At 53.9% G+C, this 26,822-nt stretch overlaps 1 protein-coding gene across 4 annotated transcripts; it reads left to right on the top strand.

Annotated features, from left to right (window-relative positions):
• The first annotated feature begins 60 nt into the window (after nt 1-60).
• MSI1 (musashi RNA binding protein 1) lies at nt 61-25,216 on the top strand. 4 transcript variants are annotated; one of them, XM_070769683.1, is made up of 15 exons: nt 63-247; nt 416-456; nt 1,025-1,106; nt 1,205-1,289; nt 4,201-4,242; nt 6,015-6,107; nt 9,703-9,751; nt 10,910-10,992; nt 11,551-11,668; nt 14,762-14,842; nt 16,029-16,085; nt 20,852-20,920; nt 21,770-21,924; nt 22,385-22,448; nt 23,389-25,216. In XM_070769683.1, exons 1-14 carry the CDS (start codon nt 189-191, stop codon nt 22,424-22,426), a joined length of 1,056 nt encoding a protein of 351 aa, XP_070625784.1. In that variant the 5' UTR covers nt 63-188; the 3' UTR covers nt 22,427-22,448; nt 23,389-25,216. The 4 variants fall into 4 exon arrangements, with proteins under 4 accessions (XP_070625786.1, XP_070625785.1, XP_070625784.1 ...); XM_070769680.1 differs by having other exon boundaries at nt 21,737-21,924; XM_070769685.1 differs by lacking the exon at nt 16,029-16,085 and having other exon boundaries at nt 61-247.
• Nucleotides 25,217-26,822: the final 1,606 nt, after the last annotated feature.

Below are 26,822 nucleotides of genomic sequence, written 5' to 3'. Positions count from 1 at the left end.
GGCAGGTCGGCCCCCGGCGGGCCCTCCCCTCGGCCGTCCCCGCCCGCCCGCCCGAGCGGGGTCGGGGGAGGGGGCAGCATGGCCTGTCCGTCCGGCCCCCTTCGCCGCGCTCCTCATCTGCCCCGCGCCGAGCGCTGCCGCCGCCGCCGCCGCCGCCGCTCCGCTGCCCGCGCCGCCCGCGGCTCCCGATGGAGACTGACGCGCCCCAGCCCGGCCTCGCCTCCCCGGACTCGCCGCACGACCCCTGGTACGTCCCGGCCCGGCCCGGCCCGGCCTCGCTGGCCCGCGCCCGCCCCGGCCCCGCCAACATGGCCGATCCGGGTCGGGCCGGGCCTCCCCGGGGCCCGGGCCCGCGCCCCCTGCGCCCGGGCGCCCGGCGCTCACGCGGGCCCTTTGTGTCTCTCCTCCTCCGCAGCAAGATGTTCATCGGGGGACTCAGTTGGCAGACTACGCAGGGTGAGCGAGCCCGGGAGCGCCCGCCGGCCCGGCGGGGCACCCGGGACCCCCCGGCGCCCCGGAACCGGACACCCCAGCCCAGCCCTGCGCCCCGCTGACCCCGGGCGCCCCTGCGCCGTTTCGCGCCCCGCCCGGGGACCCCGAGAGCGCAGGGCGATCGACAAGCGCGCACGGCCCAGCGGGTGGAGGGGAGGAGATGAGGGGTTCAGGGGGCATCGGGGGTGGGGGGTGGGCTGGGCCCCGGGGACCCGCCGGCGGCAGCGCCAACTCCGCTCGCACCTGCGGCTCAAACTTTTGTGAGGCGGCTCCCGGAGCGGCGGGAACCCGGCCGGAGCCGTCCCCCCTCCAGCCCTGCTCGGCCCTCGGTTTCCTGGGGCCCCCGTGGGCGCCAGGAGGCTCCAGGGGAGCCGGGTGAAGACCTGGGGTGGGGGGGAAGCGCCGGAGAACGTGCAGGCTGCCGGGCGCGGGGGCGGCCGGACCGCGCCGGGGTCACTGGGGGCAAAGGACGGGGGAAGGGGGGAAGGGCGCAGGGGCGCGGGCTGGTCCGAAGGCGGGTGTGTGGTTACAGAAGGGCTGCGCGAATACTTCGGCCAGTTCGGGGAGGTGAAGGAGTGTCTGGTGATGCGGGACCCCCTGACCAAGAGATCCAGGTGAGCCCCTCACCCCCTCCTCCGGCTCCCGGCTCGCCCCGCTCCGCCGCCACTCTCTGCCTTGTAACCATCTGCCTCTCCCTCACTACGGCGCGCAGGGGTTTCGGCTTCGTCACTTTCATGGACCAGGCGGGGGTGGATAAAGTCCTGGCGCAGTCGCGGCACGAGCTCGACTCCAAAACAGTGAGTGGCCCTCGGGGCTTCGGGGGTCTTTTGGGAGAGGGAGGTCGCTGGAGGAGAGGGGCAGGACTCTGTCCGGGGTTGTGGGCGGGGGGGCGGGGCGGGGTGGGGGCAGTTGGATGGGATCCCGGGAGAAAGGAGGGAGTTTGCCGAGTAGAAGGACTGCCACGCTCTGAAACTTTGTCAGTCGAGTTGAGGGGATACGGAGCTGCAAAATCCCAAGCCTGCTAATTGATGTTACATCCCCACCCCACCCCAGTCCCTCCAGGACCGGGGAGGGACGGTGAAGCTGCCTCCCCCTCCCTGCACATACTAATCTTGATGCCTCAGAGAGGAGCTTGGGGTGGGGCTAGGTCCCTCCCCTAGCCCAAATGGGGTGAGTCAGGGCTGCAGTGACCCACCCGTGGCTTCTCTGAACTCTAACTAGTACTTGGCTCCCCCCCCACCACCACTACCCCATTCCAGACCAATGGCAAAGCATTATTGAATCCCCCCTCCTTCCTCCCCCCCTCCCCTGACTTTTGGTCAATGAGCTCCTGGCTTTGTGTGGAAGATGTGAACCTGCTTTGCCCGTGGAGGAATTTATGAGGAGGGCCCTAGCTTGCCTGGAAACAACTCTTGCCGGCTGGGTCTGGGGAGAAGCCGCTGGCTGGGCATTCAGACTCTGGGAACACTTTGCTGCTGTCCCGCCGCTCCCCAGTGTCTTGGGCCCTGCAGGGGGCGCTGGCCCAGGCCCCGGCTAGAGGGGAGAGGGGAGAGGAGAAAACCGAGGAAGGGCTTCTCTGTGATGGGGTGACTGTCTGCCAGGGACAGTGCGATCTCTCTCCACACTCCCCCACTCTCCTCCAGCGCTGGGCCTCCCTGCTTGGGTCAGTCACTGGCTCCTGCTTACCTGCAACAATAGCTGGTTGTGCCCAAGAATTTGTTAAACTACCGCCTGTCCCCAGCTCCTGTTATCTCTGCCCAGTGGCTCCCACTCTTGCCCGCGGTAATGAGCCAATGAGGCCAGGCCTCAACTTTGCCGGCCCTGAAAGGATCTTCTTGGCGCAGACCAAGTGACCCAAGCTGGGAATGGAGAGACAGTGGCCTATTGTTTTTGGTGATTATCTGCCATCAAGCTGCCTGTTCTCCTACCATCCCCTGTCCTCAGAATGCACTGATGGCTTCTGCGGCACTCAGGAAGCCGAGATGTTGGGACTGGGGTTGGAGCTGGGGGGGCAGGGGCATGGACGATGGACAAGAGGAAGAGAGAGGGGAGGAAGGAGCAAGAGATAGGCATCCTTCTGAGATGCGGAACTTTGCAAAGGGCAGGGGCTTTGTGTTTGGCGTTCTCCAGCCTGGGAAAGGGGTGGGGGTGGAAGGGAGGCTTATTGTGGGGAGTCTATTTTGGGTTCTGACTTTCACCTTTTATTTACTTGTTGGGTTTTATGTTGCCAGCTGTGAGTCAGAGTGGAGGTAGGGTGTGTCAGCGACTGGTTGTGCGTGGGTCTGTGGGCCGTGGCTTAGGTACCATCTCCCCATCAGTGTCTGCGCAGGGGGACTGTCAGAGGTGTGTTCTGGTGGCCTCCAGGAGCAATAGAAGGATGAACATGTCCATTGAGATACAAAATCGGTGGGCAGCTATAATTATCCCTGGAGCCCCATGGGATCTGGGGAGAGAGGAAGCATTGCCCAGTGTGGAGTTTGGAGGTTCCTTCTCTGTGGGTAGATTCCAGTGGGGGAAACAGGAGGGCTGTTCCCTGGCTCGTGCCATTCAGGCAGTGAGGAGACAGAGTCTGTTGCCTAGAACTAGGCTGAGTTGTGAACGGAAGGAGCTGTGGGGAAAGACAGATGTTGCCTGCGATTGGCTGGTGAACTTCTGAGTGGTGTCCACCCACGTGAGTGGCAAGAAACTCTGAAATGACTGGGCCTCAGAGGTCCTGTGTTGATCACAGTATCTCGAGCTCTGCCTTTTGATGTTTGTTAGTATGAATATAGTACCTGGGAGTACCCAGGTGCATCTTGCTTTTTCCCCTTTGGTTGTTCATGGCCAAGGGCAAAGGTGGCCCGCTGGTAATAGCACCTTTGTTTGTGCAAAGAAGGGCAGTTCACAAAGGAACGCTTTCACCTGCGTTATCTCATTTGATTCCATGCAGCTGCCTCTGGGAAAAGTGGGTGCTCTTGTCCCCACTTTGCAGATGAGGGAACTGAGGCTCAGAGGGGTCAGGCAAGTTGCTAAGATCACAGACTTGGCCAGGAGCGCAAAGTTTCTGAGTCCAGATCCCGTGCTCTTGCATGTCACCAAAGCCTGTGCTCTGTTTCACCCCAAGCCGACCTGTACTACCAGGGAACTGTTTGCTTGCACCATCAGGAAGGACTGTTAGATGGCGGTGGTATTGGGAAAACAGAATGGAGTCTACCCTTGTGGTTTACGAACTCTTATCTCAAAGCCTTTTGCAGGCAAAGATTGTTTCCATTCCCAAGGCTCCCGTAATCTGGATAGCCTGCCTCACCTGGACAGGTATCTCTCAGGCAGGAAGGGCTTCAATATACCTGGTGCCGGAAGGAATAAGTCTCTGCTTACTTTTTTTCTGGTTCTTGCTGAGGGCTAGACAAGTGCTTTGTAAGCATTACCTCAAATAATCTTCAGAGGACCCTTTGACGTGGATGTCAGTATTGGGTCCATTTTGCGGGTGAGCTCAAGCCTAAGGCTCAGAGAGGTTAAGTCATTTGTGCACGATCTCACAACTGGGAAGCAGTGTTAAGTGGGATTTGAGCCCAACAGCCCAGCTCTAACCATTACATCTTCCTGCCAGAGGCCACGGTGGTTTCTGTCACTTCTGTGTCACCTCTGTGTCCTGGGATGAGAGTGGTCCTCAGATCTTCAGGCTGTGTTTAATAACCAAGGCTCCTCTACCTCTGTCTTCTCTTTCAGATTGATCCCAAGGTGGCCTTTCCTCGGCGAGCACAGCCTAAGGTAGGTATGTCTGTGTCTGGGAGCAGCTTTGTACCACCAGTAGAGATTTTCCCATCTTTCTCTTCTATGGAAGAGGCTTCTGGGTGGAGTGCTAATGGCATGGCATGGGGTGGGAGGAGGGAGGATTCTTGATGTCCTTGCTCTCTGGATTGCAGAGATGATGCATTTTTCCATCTGTGCTCTGGGGTGGACTAGGGAGAGGGGGCTGCGTGTGTTGAGAAAAAGAGGAACCCCTCAGGGGATTCATTGCCCTGTATTTGAAGTCAGTACACTTTGGATTCTGGGCTTCCTTAGTGGCTCAGAGGGTAAAGAATCTGCCTGCAATGCGTGGAACACAGAGATGTGGGTTCAATCCCTGGGTCAGGAAGATCCCCTGGAGCGGGGCATGGCAACCCACTCCAATATTCTTGCCTGGAGAATCCCCATGGACAGAGGAGCCTGGTGGGCCACGGTCCATAGGGTTGCACAGAGTTGGACACAGCTGAAGTGCCAGCATGCATGCATGCAAACTTTGGACTCTAATTCTGTGACTTTGGAGATCACAACTTCTGTGCCCGCACCTCTTGGGTGGGAGGCACTCAAATACAGCCCAGACTTACCTGCTGAAGCTGAACTAGAGACAGGTCAGGGAGCTACCTCTGACCCCCGGTGCCCCGCCTCCCCAGCTCCCCTCACCTCTGGGATGAGGTACGTTGGGCTTGCAGAGAGGGAAGGGATCCTGGCATCTGTTACCTGTTATCTTTCAACTTGGGCGACTGTGGCTGCCTTCCTAAGTGTTCTTTGTCCCTGATGCTCTGGCAAATTTTTCTGGGTGCCCGCAAAACAGCTCTCTGAGCAGTGGAGCCATACAGAACTCAAAACTTTTGGTGCAGCACAGGGGCCTAACAGTGGTATTCCAGTTCCCAGGGCACCTAGCTACATCTTAGTTTTTAAGCAGTTGAAAACAGGAGACAGGCGGTGGGCTGACTGCAGTCCTGGGAGCAGGACCCCTGCGTCGGCTGATGTCATGTGTCCCGGGACTAGGTCCCTCTCCAGGAGATCTCAGTTTCCCCCTTTGCAAGGGCTTGGTGGAAATTGGTAGCTTTACGATTCTGAGTCATGGCGCCTAGCTCTGGCCACAGTGAAAGGAGAGGGGCAGGGGAGACAGGAAAAGGGCATCCCTGCCAGGGTCCAGCAGAGGGCCTGAAAGCAATTATAGACCAGGTATTGGAAGGAAGCCGCACCAGGGAGCACATGGTCGGAATTGGGTTAATTCCATTAAGCAGTTTGGTGACAGAAGGTGCTTTAGTGCTAGGATGGGGCTGGGAATTGCCGTGGATTAGCCATGCGCTCCTGGGGTAATTAGGACCATGTGTTCTTCCTAAAACAGGGCTGGGGCCACGGGGCTGCCAGAGGTTGGGTTGGGAAGAGGTTGATGAGGAAAATGTCGGTGTTAAGTTCAGGGGGACCCTGGGATGGGCCTAGGCCTCTTCTAGGAGTGGCTGGTGGGGTCTTCGGGGTACGGCTGTAGGTCTGGGTCACTGAGCCAGCCACCCGCTTCCTGACACAGACCCAGGGAGCGAGCCAGGGTGTGGGGTGTACAGCTGCCTGCGACAGGCCCAGAGGTGGGAGTCCAAGGGGGGAGCTTGGGGTGGTGGTGGGGGGAGTCTTCTGAGTAGCTAGGGCCACAGAGAGCTAGTCAGCTGGCACCCCGGCAGGAGGGCTGGAGCCCCCGCTGGTGGCGGTAGGCCACAGGACTCAGATGCCCACTTTCTCATTCCCTCCCCGAACAGATGGTGACTCGAACGAAGAAGATCTTTGTTGGGGGCCTATCAGTAAACACCACGGTGGAGGATGTGAAGCAGTATTTTGAGCAGTTCGGGAAGGTGGGTCCTAACTAGGGAGTGCTGGCTGGGGGTCAGGGCCGGGGGGAGGGGGGCCGGGCACAGGGTATGAAAGCCCTGTGGAATTTTGGTCGGGTAGCAAGCACGAAGTCCAGCCAGGTCATTCCAATTCCTGCAAGAGTCGCAAAGGGGGCTGGGTCCTTTTGTGGGTGAGGCTGGGCCAAACCCAGCGTTCAGGCTCCTGGCCTATCTGTGGGCTTCAGACTGTGGACGCGTCCCCAGGGAGGGAAGCCACACAGTAGCTATCCCTGTTGTCGCCCTTCTCCTGCTTATCTTCCTTCTCCTGAGGGAGGCTGTTCTCCCGAAGCCAGTTCAATCCAGTCACCCCCTTGGCCTCCTGGGAGTCTGCACCTGTCCAGTCCACAGGGTGGTTGTACCTTCCCCCACTCCTTCCTGCTAAGGATGATAACGAGGCAATAAATATGACTCCCAGTTGTACTCAGAACCCTGCTTGTGCAGGTAGGAGCTAGGGTGGGGGTGGTGGTGCAGATCTCTTAGCTTATTGGGGAGGGGCTGCAGAGACCACCCCAAATTCCTGATCAGTCCCAGAGAACTGGTTCTCAGCTCTGTGGTGCTTGGAACTTAAATTTCTGGGCCATTTAGTTCATGCAGAAGCAATGTAGTGACATCAGACAATAGCGTGTCCCGCCTTCCCCAGAAAGGGGAGCGTGTGAACATCAAGGTGCCATGGAGAGATGGCTAGGAGGGGACCAAGTTTTACTTAAGCCTCAGGGTGAAGTAGAGATTTCTGTGCTGAGTGCTGGGGTCCCTATGTTTTTCAGACGTGAAACAGGCTGCCGGCTGGGTCTCACCTCATCAAGGCCCTTTCGGTTCCCTATATTAGGCGCAGGGCACAGGAGAACCGTGGCTTGGGAATGGGACGTGAGCTGGTGACTGGGTGGGTTTCCAGCCCCCTGCCTCTAGGGTAGAAGGGGAGCGGGTGGGAGGTCCCCTGGCCAGCGTATGCTGGCGATGCCGGGGCCAGAGGCCTAGGCTCAAGGCGCCTCCGCAGGACCCGGGTACCGGATCCAGGGCAGGTCGGCGGCCTGGGCCCCAGAGGGAAGGGCGCTCCTGGGAAGCAGCAGGCCCCGCTCGGGCTCCGGTGGGGTGTCTTTGTGTCTGAGCGCCGAGCATTAGAGCTCGCACTAATCTGATCCAGCAGCTGTGATTGGAGGCCGCCTGCCCCCGGGGCCGGCGTTGCCATGGCAACCGGGCCCCAGGAGAAGCCGTCAGCGGCCGCGTCTTTTGTTCGGGCCTAAATCGGCGTTGGCATGTGAAACCGGCCCGGGGAGGCCAGGGGGAGCCAGAGAATAGGCTGCCAGGGAGCGAGGGGGACAGCCGGGAATGCCAAGGGCCCCGCGGCGGGGGGCCCCCCGCCCGGATCGAGGGGCCGCCGCCGAGGGGGGAACAATGGTCAGCCGCCATGGCTGCCACTCAGGCTTAGCGGCCGCCGAACTTGGCGGCTCCCACTGGTCAGCAGGCCTCGGCCGCCTCCCCTCCCCCCCACCCCCCCCCCGCCCGAGCCCCCCTGCCCCCGGGTTCCCATGGAGACCAAAGCCTATTAAGGACACTGGGCTGGGAGCCTCCCTCCCCTCTGCTGGCCCCAGGAGGGGACGCCAGTGGGGGGGGTCCCCTGGACCCCCAACCACTTTTCCTTGCTCTGTGCCCTGGCCTCAACCCCCCTTGCCCACTCCAGGTCTGTCCAGCCAAGGCCTAGGTTGAAGGGTGGGGGTTGGCCAGGGCTGGTGGAGCCAGAGGGGTTGGTTGGAGGAAGGGCGGTGGATTTGGGCTGAATCAGGAACCCAGCGGCGGGATAGGGAAGGAGGGTGTGGCTGGATTCATCTATTCATTTGTTCAAAAAATAATCAGGGAGCACAAGTCCCGTGATGGATAGGGTGGTCATGACCGACCTGGCACTGCCTTCATGGAGCCTTCAAAGCCAGTGGTGTCCAGTCGTTTACTCTCTAGCTTCGCGAGTCTGCCCCATGTGACTGTGGGCAAGCCCCTCTCTAATAAAGGTAATAATAATAATAACAGCTGCTATTTATTAAGCACTTACTCTATCCCGGGTGCTGTGAGTTAGGAGTGTTGCATGCAGATCTCCTTTAACACCTCCCTATAAGACACAGCTAACGCCCCATTTGACAGAAAACGGACTTGAATCATAGAGACCTAAAGCTGCTGGCCAAGGTTACTTTCCAGCTCCAGCCGGTCCTACTCAAAGCCTATGCTTTTATCACAAGCCCCCCCTTTCCGGGTTTCTCTTTTCTCTGTGCCAAATATGAAGTGTCCATCCAGTTTGGATGGCTGAGCTGACTTGGGACTCAGAATGGGTCCATAAGGATAGGAGCAAGGGTGACACCGAGCTGTGCGGCCCTAGGTCAGGTGCCTCTTTGGGCGGAGAGATGTCATTTTCTCCTGAGATTCTCCAGGGACCCTGCTGCCTCCTGACTTACTGGTGTGAGGGGATTCTGGTTCTCCTTGGGGAAAGTCAGGGGCCCAATTGCTGCTTGGTGCCTAAGAGCTGGAGGACCACCCAGCTCAGGGGCCGCCCTTTCCACTTCAACAAGGCAGATGACAGCCTGGAAAGAGAGCAAAGGCGAGTGGGGAAGAGGCTGTGCCCCAAGGCCTCAGGAAGTTTTCCTGATCCCTTGGGTGTCTGACCATTTGGGGGAGGGTCAGCAGCTGGAGTGGGAGGTGGAACGGGGAGAGGCAGTGTCAGAGGCAGCCCTTGATTTCCACCCAGGATGAATCCGACCTTAGCTTAACCCCGTGAGACAGCTGACATTGGCTGAAGAATTAAGAGGGCAAGGAGGAAGCAGCAGATGTAGAGGGAAGCTGAGACTGCGGAAGGGAAGAGAAGGCCTGTGGCTGTCCGTGCATCCAAGGGGATGCCTTGAGGGAGCAGCAAGAAGAGAAGACTTGGGGTCCAAGGGATGGGGGATAATGCAGAACCTCCCCCTTCCTCCACCCTTCTCCCCTCCCCCGTCAGTGGGAGGCCAGCAGCCCAAGCACTGAACTCTACTTGCTTTAATTACAGCCTCTAGCAAAAAGGAAACCTCAATTAAAGGAAAAGATCTGTAGGAGGAGAGGGGAGTTGGGTCTGACTGGAGTAGCTGCTGGCCTCCTGGCCTTTTGCAAGTGGGAAAGAGGCTTTCACTTCCCCATCTCCTATCTTACTCCTCTATTTTCTCCTCTAACACCCACCGTCTGCCTCCTCCTACTCCTCCCAGGCTTGATCTGGGATGTGCTGTGTGACCCTGGACAGGTGACTTTACCTCTCTGAGCCCATTTCCTCATCGACAGAATGAGGCTTTTACCATGCAAGGAGAAGATGGTGGGGCAAAGTGCCAGGCATATAGCAGGTGCTTAATATTTACAGGAGAATCTGGTGGTTGAACGGGGATGCTATGGTAGCCAGTTGGGGTTACAGATGGAATGCTGTCCCCCACCCAGGAAGCAGGTTGAAGATAAAGCCTGGACCGGGCAGGAGGGGAGTGGGTGTCGGAGCCCTCGCTCCTGGGTTGCGTTGGAGACCCTTGGGTCTGGTGGGTCCTCCACGGGAGCTCTGTTTTAGGTGGATGATGCCATGCTGATGTTTGACAAAACCACCAACCGGCACCGAGGTGAGTGTGGCCCCTCCCCCTTCCTAGGCCGGGCTGGGGGGCCTGTGGTCAGCCAGGGGGCTACAGGTCACAGCTGCCCTTTCATCTCGCCTCCTGACATCCTATCCCCGAGGATCTGCATCCTCTCCCGGGCCTGGCCTTACAGAAGGCTTTTGTCCCGCCGTTTCCTGTGCTAGAAACTTGCCGAATTGCAGACACCCGAGAGGAGAGGAACGGAGGAGTGGACCTCTCCTCCCCCTGCAACTGAGCCCTCCGCCCCCGCCCCAGCCGGTGTCTGCTGGGCTTACCTTGTCCCTGGTAACCAGAGCTGAGGCCCGGCCACCCCAGGGTCAGGCTGACTCTACAGTCTGCTCCTGCCACTGGCCCCCTTGCCCCACCCCTGGGCCGAGCCCAGCCCCCTTGCCCCTGGATCTGTGAGCATCTGGGCCACCGGGTGCGCACTGCCTGCTTGTTTTTTTCCCAAGGGCCTTGCCTTCTGAGAAATACCATTCCAGCCCCTGGGGCACACCCAGGAGGAGGCACGGTTGTTTCTCCAGTGCCTTCAGAGCTTTGGGCCTTTTAGCCTGTTTGGGGAATGGGGTATGTGCTGGTGTGTGTGTGTGTATGTGTTTGTATCTATGCATGTGAGGGTATTTGATATGAACGGTTGTGTAGACCTACATGTCAGGGTAACTCATATGCACACAGGGGCCTTTATGCCTTTGTGAGCACTAGTTAGAGTGTCTCTGTGATGTATGGGTACCTAGGGGTGTGTATGTGTGTGTGTGTGTATCTGTATACAAAAATATACTTGTCCATGTTCATGTACGTTTTTAAAAGTATTTGTGTGTGTATTTTAAAAGTATTTCTATTTCTCTCTCTGGAAAGCATCTGAGGAAGAGAAAAGGCATGTTGAATGTGATATGTGTCACAGCCCTGCCTCTTTCTAATTTGCTATGTGATCTTGGGCCAGTCACTTCACTGAGCCTTGGTTTTCACGTCTATGATTTGGGAACTGAAATCCTGTCTCATCACGTAATTGAGAGGTTGCCAGGGTGCGGGTGAAGCCTCTCATTAGTTCTTAGACACTTGCCTGTAAGAAGGGAGTGGTGCTCTTGGTATGACTCGGGGCTGGGTTTTGACCAGGAGCCCGGTTCTGACCTTGCCTTTGGCCTCCAGGGTTCGGCTTTGTCACGTTTGAGAGTGAGGACATCGTGGAGAAAGTGTGTGAAATCCACTTCCACGAAATCAACAACAAAATGGTGAGCAGGTGGACTTCCCTAGCAGTGCAGTGGTTAGGACTCTGTGCTCCCACTGCAAGGGGCACAGGTTCAGTCCCTGGTTGGGAACGTTGTGCATGATGTGCAGAGGGAGACCGGGTCTCTAGCCTGAGTCAGGGAATGCTTGGAGGTTCTGGAGGCAGGCAGAGAGGCCTCACAGTCCGTGGGCCAGAGCCAGTTTTTTCACCCCCCTGAAAGTGTGGACAGGAACATGGCAGTTAGAAAGCACAGCTGGTGGGCTCAGAGGGACTTGGACTGAAATCCTTATTCCACCACTTCCTAGTCTAGTCATTGGACAGATGACTTCCCCTCTCTGAGCCTCAGTTCCCTTGTCTGTAAAACGAGAGTGTCAGTAGTACCTCCATCCATTTCAGGGCCGGTGTAAGCATTTGATGAACCACTGCATGCTCAACCCATCTCTAGCACATTGCGATCACGCCAAAAATAGTAACTATGAAATGAACAAGAGGCCTGCCAGGGAATAGGAGGGTCCACGACCCTGGGTCTATAGGAGGGACTGACTGCCGGATCTCATTGCAGGTGGAATGTAAGAAAGCTCAGCCAAAAGAGGTGATGTCACCGACGGGCTCGGCCCGGGGGAGGTCTCGAGTCATGCCCTACGGGATGGACGCCTTCATGCTGGGCATCGGCATGCTGGGTATGTGCTAGGCCTGCACCTGTGGCTTCTTCCTGCCCAGAAGTGCACCTGGGGCTACCAGGAGCTGTGTGGGTGTTGCCTTTCCTCTGTGGTCTGCCCTCCTGTCTGGGAAGACAGTGCCCAGGGTGTGTGGACCAAGGATCTCAGGGCTGGCAGTCCTAACCAAGGTGGGTGATTTGGTTGTGGGGTGCTGCCCTCTGGTGGTGACCGAAAAAAATGGTCCAGTTGCTCATTAATTGGTCCTTCTGTCCATCCCCCTGTTCAATTTGTTTGTCCACTCATCCATCCAGTAAGTAGTTACTGAGCAACTATAAATGCCAGGCCCTGTGCCAAGAATTACAGCAGTGACTTTCCTTGGAGCTTTATGGTCTGGCAGAAAAAAACAAATGAGTCCCTGGTGGCTCAGTGGTAAAGAATCTACCTGCCAATGCAGGAGACACGGGTTCCATCCTTGAGTCAGGAAGATTCCCTGGAGAAGGAAATGGCAACCCACTCCAGTGTACTTGCTTGGAAAATCCCTGGACAGCGGAGCCATGGGGTCGCACAAGAGTCGGACACAACTTAGTGACTAACAACAAAAACATACTAGGTTTCGGATGGAGAAGCGTAGGGAGCATGGTCACAGTGAAACTGACCAAGACTTGGAGACGCTAGGATAGACGTGACATTTAAGCTGAGTCTGAGGGTTGAGTAGGAGCTAAGTCATGGGAGGGCAAGGAGCAGGGGAGGGCAAAAATGGTCAGGCAGATGGAACAGCATTTACAGACGCACATGCCTTTGGGAAGGAAGAGAGAAGCCTGTTTCTTCTTGTTTGTTCGACTAATATTTATTGAGCAGCTTCTGAGAAATAGGACCTGCCTTCATTGTAATTCCCATCAAGTGAGAGACAAGATTAAACAGACTGTGTCACCACAGACTGACTGCAGGCTGTGGGAGGCCCGAGGAGGCACCTAAATCGACCTGGGGGTTGGGGAAGCTCCCTGGGGAGGGGGGTCAAGGTCACCAAGAGCCTTGGAAGATGAACAGGAGTCAGCAGTGCTTGGGGCCCTTGACCAAGGGTGAAAAATCTGAGCTGGGACCCCAAGAAGGTCACAGTCTTCCTGGAGAGACAAGCTGTATATACACAGAAAGAGAACACTAACAAGGGGGTCTTTATGCTGGAGATGGGGGAGGGGTGCCCTGAGGACTCAGAGAAGGGGGTACAGCAGGGCTAGAGGGTCAGGAATGGGATCCCAGATAGAGGGCGTGAGGAGCACACCCACCAAGTGGAACATTGTCTGCTCCTAAAGTTTTGTTTTTGTTTTTTGACTTTTTATTTGAAAGTAACTTTATATTTTCAGAAGAATTGGAAAAATAAAGTAGTATTACCAAAAAATCCGTATACCCTTTACCAGATTCACCTGTTTTTTTTTTTTTTTTTTAAGATTTTTTTCTAATGTGGATCATTTTAAAATCTTCATTGAATTTGCTACAGTATTGCTTCTTTTTTAATGTTTCGGTTTTTTGCTTGAGAGGCATGTGAGATATTAGACTTGGTTGGGGGACAACCAAGGATTGAACTCTTAATCCCTTTGGAAGGTGATGTCTTAACCAGTGGACCACCAGAGAAGTCCCCAGATCCACTTATTGTTAACATCAGACCCCATTCGCTTTTCTCATTTCCTCTATAAGTGTATGTGTGTATATATATACACACACACACATATGTGTACACACACACATATATGATATGCTTGTGATTTTTCTCTAAATCATTTGAGGGTAAATTACTTAAGTGTGTATTTCCCAAGATTAGGGGTGTGCTTTCATGAAACATTGTAATTATCAACTTCATATATTTATATTGATAAAATATTTTAATCTAGTCTACTATTTTCTGATTTTATCAGTTGATCCAATACTGTTCTTTATAGCTATTTCTGTCCTCCAGAACAAGATCCACCAGAATCAGTTTTTGAATTTAGTTGTTCTGTTTCTTTAGCGTCCTTTGGAACTTTGAGAAAATTTTCCTTTCAAAACAATTTATTAGCTGGTTTTACCCCTTTTAAGAAGTGTGGGAGGGGCCTTCCCTGGCAGTGCAGTGGTTAAAACTCAGTGCTTCCACTGCAGTGGGTATGGGTTTGATCTCTGGTTGGGGAACTAAGATCCCACATGTGCTTGTCGAAGCCCCCCCCCAACAAAAAAAAAGTGAGGGTGGGGGAGAGAAAAGAACACCTCTAACCAATACAGAATATTGGTTAAGAGACTTGGAGCCAGTCAGATCTGATTTTGAATCCCAATTATACCATTATTACTCACTATGTGATCTTTCTTTCAAAGCTGCAAATATCTATTATATACATACTAACTAGTAGGCACTGTGCTGGTGATGGAGAGACAGAAATAAAAGATGGGAAAGACAGAAAATCAGCTCTTGAAGAAATCCTGGGATAAGTTCAGATACTGGTCATCAGTGCTATGAAAGGAAAAAACCAGGGTGACATGATAAATATTGAAAGGAAAAACCAGGGAGAGTCACATGATAAATACTGTTGTAACTGATGAGAGAGAGGTCTTTTGTGGGATCACTTCTCTGAGGAGGTGACATTTGAGCTGCCTTTTGCACAATGAGAAGGACATAGTCATGTGAAAACCTGAGGAAGAGTGTTCCAGGCAGAGGAATTATCATGTGCAAAGGCCCTGGAGTGGGAAGGAGCTTGTGAATTTGAAAAACAGCATGGAGGCCAGTGTGGCCATAGCAGAGTGAGAGAGGGGAGGGGCAGGGTGTAGATGAGGAGAGGATAGAGGCAGGAGCCAGAGCACGAAGAACCTTTATAAGGGTTTGGATTATTCTCAGCTAGTGTCACCTCACTGAGCCTCAGTTTCTCTACCTATAAAATGAGGCTCCTAACTGTGCCACTTGGGATTCTTATGAGGGTTAAGGAGAGAGCAAAGTGTGCAGTGGGCTTTGTATAGGGTTTGGCATGCAGATGGTATGTATGTGGTAAATGTGATTATTATTCATGATACAAAGTGGGGAGGGGAATTCGTGATACATCCTCCCCCACAGTGCTGTAGATAAAGCATCTGACACTGGTCCCCTTGCCTTATCAGGTTACCCTGGTTTCCAAGCCACGACCTATGCCAGCCGGAGTTATACAGGCCTCGCCCCCGGCTACACCTACCAGTTCCCCGGTAAGTCCTGCCCAATGTCCCTCTGCTGCCAGCATGTCCCCGGTTCCCAGGCAGTCTGACTCCTCAGGGCAGTGTTCAGGGGGTGGTGCATGGCTGGGGGGAGGTCTGGCTGCTGGAGGTTAGGAAGGAAGGGCATGTCTGAGGAAGGAGCGCCTCTCCCCACCCAGCCCCCCCTCCCCTCCCGAGAAGCTGGGGGTGGGGCTCCCTGTGTGGCCCTGCATGACACCCCTCCCTCCCAGGATGACCTCTGCCAGTCTCTTGCCTTTACTCCCTACCCGCCTCCAGGGTTGCCACTTCCACCAAAAGGGCATCAGGCTTGTCGTGGGGAGTCCCCCCTGAGGGCCAGCGTTGGCTGTGTCCTTATGGAGTCACCTATAATGACCATGTGCTACAGTGAGCTCCTTCCAAGGCAGATGAGACCTTTTGAGACCCTGAATGCTGAAAAGCAATTTAAAACCATGATGATCACCACCCTCATTTGCAATTCAAAATAAAAACAACACTAGCCCTTCCCATACGTGGCAAGAAGCCCAACAAAGTTCTGAGCCTTTCCCATGATGACTATTCAATGTTTTTTTTTAATATCAAATATCATATTTTTGCAAGGCTCTTGTTTGTTTTTTCATCTTATTTCTCTGGAGGGGTCCCCTAAGCCCTTGCACCTTGGGCTGTCCAGCTATGACTCCTCTGTGCCCATGACGCTGACTAGTCCTGACAGTGATCTCCGGGGGAGGCGGGATGAGCCTGATTTTCTAGGTGAGGAAACGGGCTCAGAGGGGAAAAGTGACTGCAAAGATGACTCATCTAGAAGGCGGCAGAGCTGCTCTAGGGTCATTGCTTGCCTGCCCCCAAAATAGAACAAAAAGATGGATTCTGGGAGATGTTTTAGTGCCTTCAGACCTTTTAAGAAAAACACCAGGGACAGAAGCTCCACCATCTCCCAGTGCCCGGGGTGTAGGTGGCAACTCTGCCCACTTGTTCCTTCCTTGTTGGTCTCGCCTCTCTGTGTCTTTGTCTCCTTCCCCACCCTGGCCTGCTGGCGACCACGCTCTCCCAATCCCCAGCTCTCGGGTCCTGTGCATGGCCTGTCCCCCCATCAAGTGTCCCGTGGGTGCCTTCATCCTCCCTGGGCCACGCACGAGGGGCCTCTCTGCATCTTCCTAAGCTGTTTTACGTTTCATTTTAGAATTCCGTGTAGAGCGGACCCCTCTCCCGAGCGCCCCAGTCCTCCCCGAGCTTACAGGTCAGTCGCTCGGATTTCGTACACCTCACAGGCCACATGGGGGAGAAAGAGAATGACCCAGGGACCGACCCCGGGAAAGCTAGGGGGACCCTGTTCTCCTGCCCTCCAGTCCTCCGGCGGTGCAGCAGCCTCGGGCACTGGCCAGTCTGCGTAGCTACATGGTCCTTAAGGGTAAGGCACAGGGCCAAGGCCAGCAGATGGAGGCGAAATCACTCATTCATCCATTTGATAAATATTTATCTAGCGCCTCCCGTATGCCAGGCACCGTGTAGGCGCTGGGATCCAGCGGTGAACCAGCCAGGGTCTCAAACTCAGAGAGGAGTGGGCGGGGTGGGGACGTCCTACACGGTGGAGGGCGTGGCTCCAGTGGTGGGCGTAGCTTCTTTCGGCCCCAGTCAGGACACGGTGGAGGGCGTGGCTCCGGCGGTGGGCGTGGCTCCGCTCTGCCTCTGCTAGGAGGCAACGTAGAAACCCGATATGTTCAGATCCCATTTTTCCAAGAGAAGCCAGAAACCCGGCTTTCACTTTCAAGTGAATTTTTCAGTTATTTTCAAATATTAGCAACGATTTTCAAATTTTTAAGTTCCCTGAGGACCAAACGAAACCTATTTGAGGGCCGAACCCAGCCCATTTGCAACTTGTGGGCAAGTAGGGTGATGTGTGCGGCCATCCTGGGCCATTTCTCCAGGTGGAGTTTTCACCTGGGCCTGTCAGCTCAGCTCTGGAGCTGGGGCCGGGGCGGAGGCCCACGGCAAGGGGCAAGGGGCGGATGCAGATGAGGTGAGCTGCAACGGGTTTCTCTGTTCAACCTGCTTCTCCCCTCACCCCACCCCCAGACTCCTTCCCCCAACCTAGCCGCGTGTGGAAGACACAGCGTGGATGCTGCTTTAGATGAGACCTTCCTTCCAAGGGGTGCCCAGAGGGCCCCCAAAATGGGGGAGGGGAAAGAGGCACCTGGGGTGAAGGAAGGGGAGGGAGTCCTGGCGGTGGGGGTGATAGAGGATCTTCCCTGAGCAGAGTGAGTTGAGGGGCAGATGGGGGTCTTTCCTACTCATCTCAGAATTCGTATTGAGGGCCTACTGTGTGAGACAGACAGCCAAGCCCTGGAGGCAAAGAAGGAACCAGACAGCAGGCTCTCATCTGCAGAACTTGTGCTCTAGAGAAAGAGATAAATACTTATTATACAAATGAGTAATGCTTTACTGTTGTGATGAGAGCATGCTGGTTTTGCTTTCAGGAAATGCCTAACTGGGCCCCAAACCAGACCTCAGGGCCCAACCCTGCCCTTAAAGAACTGAGGGAAGGAGTAGCCCCTCTGCAGACATTTTGGCCTGGGGAGGCAGTGGGTTCGAGGCTGAGCAGTTCTTGGAGGTCTGGTGTCTGAACTTTTCCCTCACCTTCAAGAGACGACAGTATTTCCTTGTGCATTTAATCAATATTTTTGTTGTGCCAAATGCTGTTTTAGGTGGTGGGGATTCAGTAGGGAGTGAGACAGACAAATTCCCTGCCCTCCTGGAGTTGACAGTCTAGTGGAGGGAGACAGGAATAAACAAGTAAATCAAGATACTTGCACCGGGTGAGAGGTTCCACAAGGAAAATAAAACAAGGAGATGTGCTAAGGTGCTCGGGTCAGGACAAGGGGCTGCCTTAGTAGGGGTAGTTAGGGAAGGCTTCTCAAAGGAGGTTATGTCTTAAGAAGGTGCCAGCACTCTAAAGATCTTAGGCAAATCGTCTCCCAACTGTGCAAGCATGCTGTCCTAGATTTTCATCTCCTGGTCCAACAACCTACACAAGAATTTTCACGAGGATTTTTTTTCCAGAGTCCCTCACCCCACTTCCAGTTCCAGTTCAAGGCTAGGGTACTAAAACAGCCCCCAGGGGCGCATCTTTGAATGGGAGACGCTGGCTCTGGATGAGAGTGTGGCCTCTCAGGGTTGCAGTGGCAGAGCCAAGCAGTAGGGGGTGCTCACCCCCAGCCGGAGGCAGCTCCAGGCTCATGACAACCCATCATTAAAGCACGGATCCCTCCTAGTTATATTTCTTCTAGTTCAGTTCAGTTCAGTCATTCAGTCGTGTCCAACTCTTTGGGACCCCATGGACTGGAGTACACCAGGATTCCCTGTCCATCACCAACTCTAGGAACTTACTCAAACTCATGTCCATTGAGTCGGTGATGCCATCCAACCATCTCATCCTCTGTCGTCCCCTTCTTCTCCCTCCTTCAATCTTTCCCAGCATCAGGGTCTTTTCAAATGAGTCAGTTCTTCCCATCAGGTGGCCAAAGTATTGGAGTTTTAGTTTCAGCATCAGTTCTTCCAGTGAATATTCAGGACTGATTTCCTTTAGGATTGACTGGTTTGATCTTGCAGTCCAAGGGACTCTCAAGAGTCTTCTCCAACAACACAGTTCAAAAGCATCAATTCTTTGGCACTCAGCTTTTTCTATAGCCTAACTCTCACATCCATACATGACTACTGGAAAAACCATAGCTTTGACTAAATGGACCTTTGTTGGCAAAGTAACATCTCTGCTTTTTAATATGCTGTCTAGGTTGGTCATAGCTTTTCTTCCAAGGAACAAGCGTCTTTTAATTTCATGGCTGCAGTCACCATCTGCAGTGATTTTGGAGCCCCCGAAAAATTCTCTCACCTGATTCCATTGTTTCCCCATCTATTTGCCATGAAGTGATAGGACCAGATGCCATGATCTAAGTTTTCTTAATGTTGAGTTTTAAGCCAACTTTTTCACTCTCCTCTTTCACTTTCATCAAGAGGCTTTTTAGTTCTTCGCTTTCTTCCCTAAGGGTGGTGTCATCTGCGTATCTGATGTTATTGATATTTCTCCAGGCAGTCTTGATTCCAGCTTGTGCTTGGATCCAGCCCGGCATTCGCATGATGTACTCTGCATATAAGTTAAATAAGCAGGGTGACAATATACAGCCTTGACGTACTCCTTTCCCGATTTGGAACCAGTCTGTTGTTCCATGTCCAGTTCTAACTGTTGCTTCTTGACCTGCAAACAGATTTCTCAGGAGGCAGGTAAGGTGGTCTGGTATTCCCATCTCTTGAAGAATTTTTCACAGTTTGTTGTGATCCACACAGTCAAAGGCTTTGATGTAGTCAATAAAGCAGAAGTAGATGTTTTTCTGGAACTCTCTAGCTTTTTCGATGATCCAGCGGATGTTGGCAATTTGACCTCTGGTTCCTCTGCCTTTTCTAAATCCAGCTTGAACGTCTGGAAGTTCATGGTTCATGTACTGTTGAAGCCTGGCAGGGGGAGAATTTTGAGCATTACTTTGCTAGTGTGTGAGATGAGTGCAGTTGTGTGGTAGTGTGAACAGTCTATGGCATTGCCTTTCTTTGGGATTGGAATGAAAACTGACCTTTCTGTGGCCACTGCTGAGTTTTCCAAATTTGCTGGCATATTGAGTGCAGCACTTTCACAGCATCATCTTTTAGGATTTGAAATAGCTCCACTGGAATTCCATCACCTCCACTAGTTTTGTTCATAATGATGCTTCCTAAGGCCTTCACTTCACATTCCAGGATGTCTGGCTCTAGGTGAGTCATCACACCATTGTGGTTATCTGGGTCATGAAGCTCTTTTTTGTATAGTTGTCCTGTGTATTCTTGCCACCTCTTCTTAATATCTTCTGCTTCTGTTAGGTCCATACCATTTCTGTCCTTTATTGTGCCCATCTTTGCATGGAATGTTCCCTTGGTATCTCTAACTTTCTTGAAGAGATCTCTAGTCTTTCTCGTTCTATTGTTTCCTCTATTTCTTTGCACTGATCACTGAGGAAGGCTTTCTTATCTCTCCTAGCTATTCTTTGGGACTCTGCATTCAAATGGGTGTATCTTTCCTTTTCTGCTTTGCCTTTTGCTTCTCTTCTTTTCTCAGCTATTTACTTATAACGCTTCCTCAGACAACTATTTTGCCTTTTTGCATTTCTTTTTCTTGCGGATGGTCTTGATCACTGCTATTCCTTAAACACCTGCTGTGTACAAGGCAGGGTGCTAGGTGCTGTAGAGGTGGGGGGGTGGGGTAGACAGCAAACTAGGGAATAGCCAGATCCCTGTGTTTGAAGAGAGGGTCAGAGAAAAGGGGATGAGGAGACCTGGGGAAGGGAGTGGTCATTTCTTCCTGGGTGATGGTCAGGGGTGCTGAGCCAGGAGGAGGGGCACGAGGGGAGCCAGCCAGGGAGCAGAAAGAGCAAAATGGGGTTGTCGAAGCTTCAGCCCGATCTTTTGGTGGGGGGAGTGGGGGTGCAGGGAAGGCGAGAATGCACTTCTTGGTCCGTTGGTCCTTGGAGCGACAGGCCCGGTTTTTGGTGCCTGTGTCAGTCACTGGCTCTAGTTGACTTGGACTGGAAAGAGGGATGTATCTCTCGATAGCCCTGGGCCGAGTAGCCCCCCCGTTCGGCCAAGGGCCCTCCCTGGCGATGGCAGCAGTGGGTAGTATTCAGGGCAGCTCAGGGGGTGCCCCGCCCCCATCTCACCCCCCATGAGATGTGGCTTGTGCACCCCCTGCCCCCACCATGACATTTGGGTCGTGCACATGTGTCCCTCAAGTCCAGGTTGAAGCTGAGGCCCAGCCGATCCCTGGGAGGCCATCCTCTCTCCTCCCTTTCTCCAAGGGAGCTTTTTTCTGCCTGACCCCGGGGCTGTGCTTGAACCCTCTGAGGTGGGGTATGGCCAGAGAGGCTCTGCCTGCACCCCCGCTGCCCCTCAGCCATCACACTGAAGTGCCCACACCTTTCCTTCCAGCCATTCCCCTCACCGCTTATGGACCCATGGCGGCGGCGGCAGCAGCAGCGGCCGTGGTTCGAGGGACAGGTGAGGCCGTCTGGGGTACAGGGAGCGAGGGGGATGGGGGACAGAGAAGTCTAGAGGGGAGGGGAGGTGGCCACGGCCACCCCTTTTCAGAGGGACTCACTTATTCATTCACTCAAGGACTATGAACTGAGCATCTGCCAGGCCTGCCAGGAAGGAGACAGGTGTGGTCTCTGCCCTCCAGAGCTTGCAGGCTGGTGGGGTGGCAGGTGTTAAAAAGGCGATCCCATGCTACAGCCCCAGCGGGAGAAGTCAGGTGTCAGAGAGGGGCCTCTCAGGAAGGGCTGCCAGGAGGTTGCCCCTCTTAACTTCCGATCTGAAGGCAAAGAGGAGGAAAGGTATTCCCAACAGAGGGACGAGCAGGTGCCAAGGCTTGGAGGCCAGTTAGCATGGGTGGAGTGGAGGAATGAGGAGTAGAGACAAGGAACCAGATTCTAGGGAAACACCAAACATTTTAAATAGCAGAGTGATGATCATTTTAGACAGCACAGGCAGCTGCAGGGTGGGGACAGGTGGGAAGGGCTCCACCAGGGTGGGGCAGTCAGTAAGGAGCCTGCTGAGCCATGGCACCAGAGATAAGGGGGGCCCTGGGCTGAGGCTGGTGGGGGTGGACGGACTCTGGGCAATCTCCAGGCAGTGGTCCCACAACACTCTGCTGGATGTGGGGATGAGGCCGAGGCGGAGGGGTCAAGGTTGGGGGAAGGGTCAAGGTCCAGGGAAGGGTCAAGGTCTGGGGAGGGGGTGGGATGGGTTGGGGGGTGTTGCTGCGGGGTCACAGTGGGCGCTGGGGCTATCACTGTCTTCTTTCTGGGTTGCCAGGCTCTCACCCCTGGACGATGGCTCCCCCTCCAGGTTCGACTCCCAGCCGCACAGGGGGCTTCCTGGGGACCACCAGCCCCGGCCCCATGGCCGAGCTCTACGGAGCAGCCAATCAGGACTCGGGGGTCAGCAGTTACATCAGCGCTGCCAGCCCCGCCCCCAGCACTGGCTTCGGCCACAGTCTTGGGGTGAGTGGCCCCCAGACCTGGAGGCCCCAGAAGTTGAAGGAAGGAGAGGCCTTGTCTATCTTTTGAGGGAGGGGGAGAAGAGAGGCAAGAGATAATGGATGGGAGACCCGGGATCAGTGAGAGTTATCATTCACTTGTTCAGTGGGCATTTAATGATCGCCCTCTGTATGCCAGGCATTGGGTGGGCTCTGGGAATACTGTGCAAATGAGGCTCAGCATCTCTGCCTGTGTGGAGGCTAGATTCTATCTCAGGGGTGCCCTGCTTTTAACCAGGGTGCTGGTAATCTGCAGATTCTCAGGCCCTACCCTGGATAATCTACCCTAGCAGAAAGTAGGGGTGATACGGGCAGGGCTAGAGAAGGTCTGTGCCTTACCTGAGGCTCCTGTGGAAGAGAGGAGGAGCCCCTGGGCTTTCTCTGCCACCCCCAGGAATCTAGGAGTCAAATCCTTTTCTTTCCAGGGCCCCTTGATTGCCACAGCTTTCACCAATGGGTACCACTGAAGCAGGAAACAGGTGGCAGGAGGTGAGGAGGTGGGCTGGGGCTTTGGGGTGTGGGTGGCACCTGGGAGGCTAGCGCTGAGCCACACAGTCTGGGACATAGACTTTCATGGAGCCCACAGCCCCAGTGGAGAGACAGACCTGTATCCCAACAATGATCGAAGACCCGGAGAAGCTACTCAAACTGCTCCAGAAAGGATGTAAATGATAGCCACCATAAGGCAGCACGTGCCGCTTCTCAGGCAAAGATTTTTTTTTAAGACTGTTGGGGCTCCGCTGTGATGAGGGAGGAGAGGAACCTGTGCAAATCGGCTCAGGTTTTTCAAAGGGCAGGGTTTATCTGGACTAAGCATTTCATGCCCATAACACAGCAATTCTACTTCTAGGCATTTACTTTTATAACTGAAATGCCCATCAACAGGAGAGCGGTTAAATAGACTGCATGCATGCACTGGAATATCCAACAGGTGAAACAGGATACTGTCCACATATCTACATATACAGAGAGCCAGGGGGAGGGGAAGACACACAGCCATCATGCTGTGTACAGTGGGGCGCTCTGTGTCCCAGCGACACTTCCTTTGTTTGTCCATTTGTGCATTCCAACAACTATTCATTGAGCATTTGTTTCAGGAGGGGGGTGGTAGAAGACCAAGAAGGCTTGCCTCTCTCTACAGACAAAAAAACAAGTGAGCAATTGAGATCATTCTAAATTGCACGTGAGAGGTCTGCCTGCTTCAGGGGTTCAGAGCGCAGCCCCTGATAAGGTGACATTGGAGCAAATCCAGCCATCCAGAAATCTAGGGAAAGAGGGTTCCAGACAGGGAGTAGGAGATGCGAAATATATGCGCAAAGCTTGCCTAGGAAGGGATTAGGGAAAGAGGCCTTAGGCACGAGGAGACGTGGGTTCTGCGAGTCGCAGAGAGGCGTGGGGCAGGACCCCCTAACCCGCTGCTGTGTTCCAGCGCCCTGGCCTGCAGCTGACTGAGGACCACGAGTGAGCCAGCGAGGGGGCGGGGACACCTCAGCCGCAGCCGCCGCCCCCTCCCCCGCAGCGACTCGGACCGCTACTGCCTGCCCCCTACTCCCTGGGCCCCCCGGCCCCTGCCCTGCTGCCCCCCCACCTCACCCCCAGACATCCATGTCTGGCTCCCCTACTAACCTCCTCCTCTTCCGCCCCCAGCCCTTTCCCCCACCTCCCCTGTCCTACCTGCTTTTATTTATTTTGGATTAGCCGGTTGCCCCCTCCCCATGCCCACCGTCTCCCCCCCCCACCCCGCCCCGTTCTCCTCTCTGCGCCCCACCACGTCGGGTCTGCGCCCCTCTCCCCGCCGCGCCCCCATAGGACCCCCCCACCCAGAAGGCTTTTGTATTTGTGCATAGCTAGAGTGAGGGCGGAGGGGGCCTGCTACAGGCCACAGCCACAACCCTGGTTTTTTTATTCTGATTTTTCCTTCCTTTTCTCTTTCTTTTTTGTTTTGTTTTGTTCTGTTTTTTAAAGAAACCGTTTTTTAAACTATTTCTAGGTTTGTGAATGTGAAGCCCCAGGCCGCAGGGGGCAAGGGGCCAGGTGCCCCCCCACCAGCTGAGAACAAAATGTCTGTGTGGGTGTGGGCCCCTGGCCAGCTCCCTCCAGCCCTGGAGAGGAGGACAGGCTGAGGAGGCCAGGCCGAGCCCCTGGAACCATCCCGTCCTGTATCATATATGTAAATACTGCGAGGTGAAGCCCCCACCCGTCTTTAAGACCCCTTGGGGGCGAGGGCGTTGCCTCACCCCACCCCGCGTTTCTGTACCTCCCTCTCAGACACCGTTACTGTAAGCTTGCAGGCCTCAACTGTGGCCAAGGCAGGCCCCGCTCTCTCAGGCCCTATGGGGTCAAAGGCCTTGGGCCTGTTCACCCCAAAAAAAAACCCAGTGTGGGGGCGAGGGAAGAGAAGGGCTCGCCCGGAGCCACTGCTGGAAAGGAATTAACTCTCCAAAGGTCACCCCCCACCCCCCCACCCCCTACCTGGTCAGGCCTTCATGGTTTCTGCCCTGAGCCCCCCATGAGTGGGCATTGGGGGTGGGCACTTTGGGAAGGGGCGGACCCCAGGGGAAAGCAAAGGGCTTCTCAGGGAACCCCCACATTCTCTCACTGAAGTTCCCCACCAGGATGGTCCCGTGGCCAGAGCCCCGAGTCCCTGGGCCCTCTTCAAAGGAAAAAGAGGCTCAGGTCATGACTTCATGAACAGCGAGTGACCAGGCTGGTGTGGCGGGGTGGAGCCCCCCACCCACCCACTGCCTGCCCGTGTCCTCTCCCCCACGTCTGGGGCTGGGAACCTAAGCTCCCTTCCCCATCATAGTCCCCTCCCCTGAAAACCCCCTTTGGAGAGTTAATTGTCTGTGTGAGGTGCTTAACCTATTAGCCCTGAGAACACAAAGCAATAATCTTTGTTACTGAGATGCGCGGCTGTTCGTGGTTTTTTTTTTTTAATGTTTCCTAATAAAAGAGAAGCTGCATTTTATTGGTTTTTATTTTTAATTTTCTACACACTTGAGCTGAGTCTTGAGAGACTTAGCTTTCCTCTCCTCCCCTCCCTGTGATCCCCCCACCCCACTGGGCCCACCCATGGGCTCAGGGCCTTGGAATTCCGTTTTCTGATTTGTTTGGGAAATTTTTTTAAAAAGATGTTACACGGTGTTTTGAAGCCAGCAAGTTACCACCCTCCGGTGTCTCTTTTCTCCACATCTGTAACTTCTTTTTCCAGGTTTTATTTTCAGTTTTGAATTCCTAATAAATTATTTGAAAACGGGCCTGAGCTTGTGTCTTATATCTCTCTGTGCATTCAGAACTTGGTACCCCAAAGATACCCTGTTTTCCCTTAATTTCTGTTTTCCTCCTGGAATAATCTTTACTTTCTTGTCAATCCAGCTCCCATCTCCAATTTCTTGACCAGCCTCAAAACTTGGTGTTGATGATGAGATACCATTTCATACCCAGTAGGATGGCCATCATCAGAAAACCAGAAAATAACAAATGTTGGTGAGGATGTGGAGAAATGGGAACCCCTGTTGCATTGCTAGTAAGAATGTAGGATGGGCAGTTACTGTGGAAAAGTTTGGCAGTTCTTCAAAAAGGTAATACCATCTGATCCAGCAGTTCCACTCCTCGGTATACACCCAAAGGAATTGAACGTAGGGGCTCAAAAAGATGCTGTGCACCAATGTTTACAGTAGCATTATCCACAACAGCCAAAAGATGGAAGCCACCCATGCATCTGTCAACAGATGTATGGATAAATAAGGCCTTTCCAGCCAGTGGAATATTATTCAGCCATAAAAAGGACTGAAGTACTGCTATGCGCTACAACATGGATGAACCTTGAATTAGGCTGAATGAAAGAAGTCAGACACAAAAGGACAAATATTGTATGATTCTACACATTTGAGGTACCGACTCATTGGAAAAGACTCTGATGCTGGGAGGGATTGGGGGCAGGAGGAGAAGGGGACGACAGAGGATGAGATGGCTGGATGGCATCACTGACTCGATGGACATGAGTCTGAGTGAACTCCGGGAGTTGGTGACGCACAGGGAGGCCTGGCGTGCTGCGATTCATGGGGTTGCAAAGAGTCGGACACGACTGAGAGACTGATCTGATCTGATCTGATTAATAGAATCAGCAAATTCATAGAGACAGAAAGTAGATTAGAGGCTGGGAAGGAGGGAGTGGAGAGTTAGTTATTGCCTAGTGGTTACAGAGTTTCTGTTTGGGATAATGAAAACATTTAAGAAATGGATTGTGCATAACATTGTCAATATAATTAATGCCACTGAATTGTACAGTGAAAAATGATAAATTGGGAAGGGGCTGTAAAACACAGTAAATTTTGTTATGTATTTTTTTCCACTTTAAAAAAAAAAAGAAGCTTGGCATCGAACCCCTTACTCTCATGTGCTCAGTCGTGTCTGGCTCTTTGCAGCCCCATGGACTATAACCTGCCTGGCTTCTCTGTCCAAAGAATTTTCTAGGCAAGAACACTGGATTGGGTTGCCATTTTGTACTCCAATGGATCTCTTCAGTCTCCTACATTGACAAGCAGTTTTTTTACGACTAGCACCACCTTTGCCCTGCTTTGCCTTAAACTCAAAGAGAATCCTAAGAGGGTGAGGCAGGAAAACCAGCTCAGGTGGGTGTGGGTAATCCCCCAAAGTTAGATGTGGTGGTTCTAACACCTGGCTCCTCCCTGTCCCAGCTGAGGGTCCTCAACCTCTCTGAGCCTCAATTTTCTCGTCTATTAATGGGAATGATATAAAAGGTCACATGGTAAGATTCTGTTTATGTGAAATAGCCAGAAGAGGTAAATCCATAAGAAATAGAAAACAGATTGACTGGGGCTGGAGGGAGAGGGGCAAAGG

The sequence above is a fragment of the Bos indicus genome, chromosome 17 (genome assembly GCF_029378745.1).
Source record: "Bos indicus isolate NIAB-ARS_2022 breed Sahiwal x Tharparkar chromosome 17, NIAB-ARS_B.indTharparkar_mat_pri_1.0, whole genome shotgun sequence".
Classification (NCBI taxonomy): domain Eukaryota; kingdom Metazoa; phylum Chordata; class Mammalia; order Artiodactyla; family Bovidae; genus Bos; species Bos indicus.
Note: the sequence above shows the minus strand (reverse complement) of the source record. Positions and strands in the feature narration are given on the sequence as shown.

Coding starts and splice junctions, on each gene's coding strand:
- MSI1 (XM_070769680.1), top strand. CDS start 189: ATGGAGACTGACGCGCCCCAGCCCGGCCTCGCCTCCCCGGACTCGCCG. Junction 1,290..4,200: donor ACGAGCTCGACTCCAAAACA/GTGAGTGGCCCT, acceptor CTTCTCTTTCAG/ATTGATCCCAAGGTGGCCTT. Junction 10,993..11,550: donor ACGAAATCAACAACAAAATG/GTGAGCAGGTGG, acceptor ATCTCATTGCAG/GTGGAATGTAAGAAAGCTCA.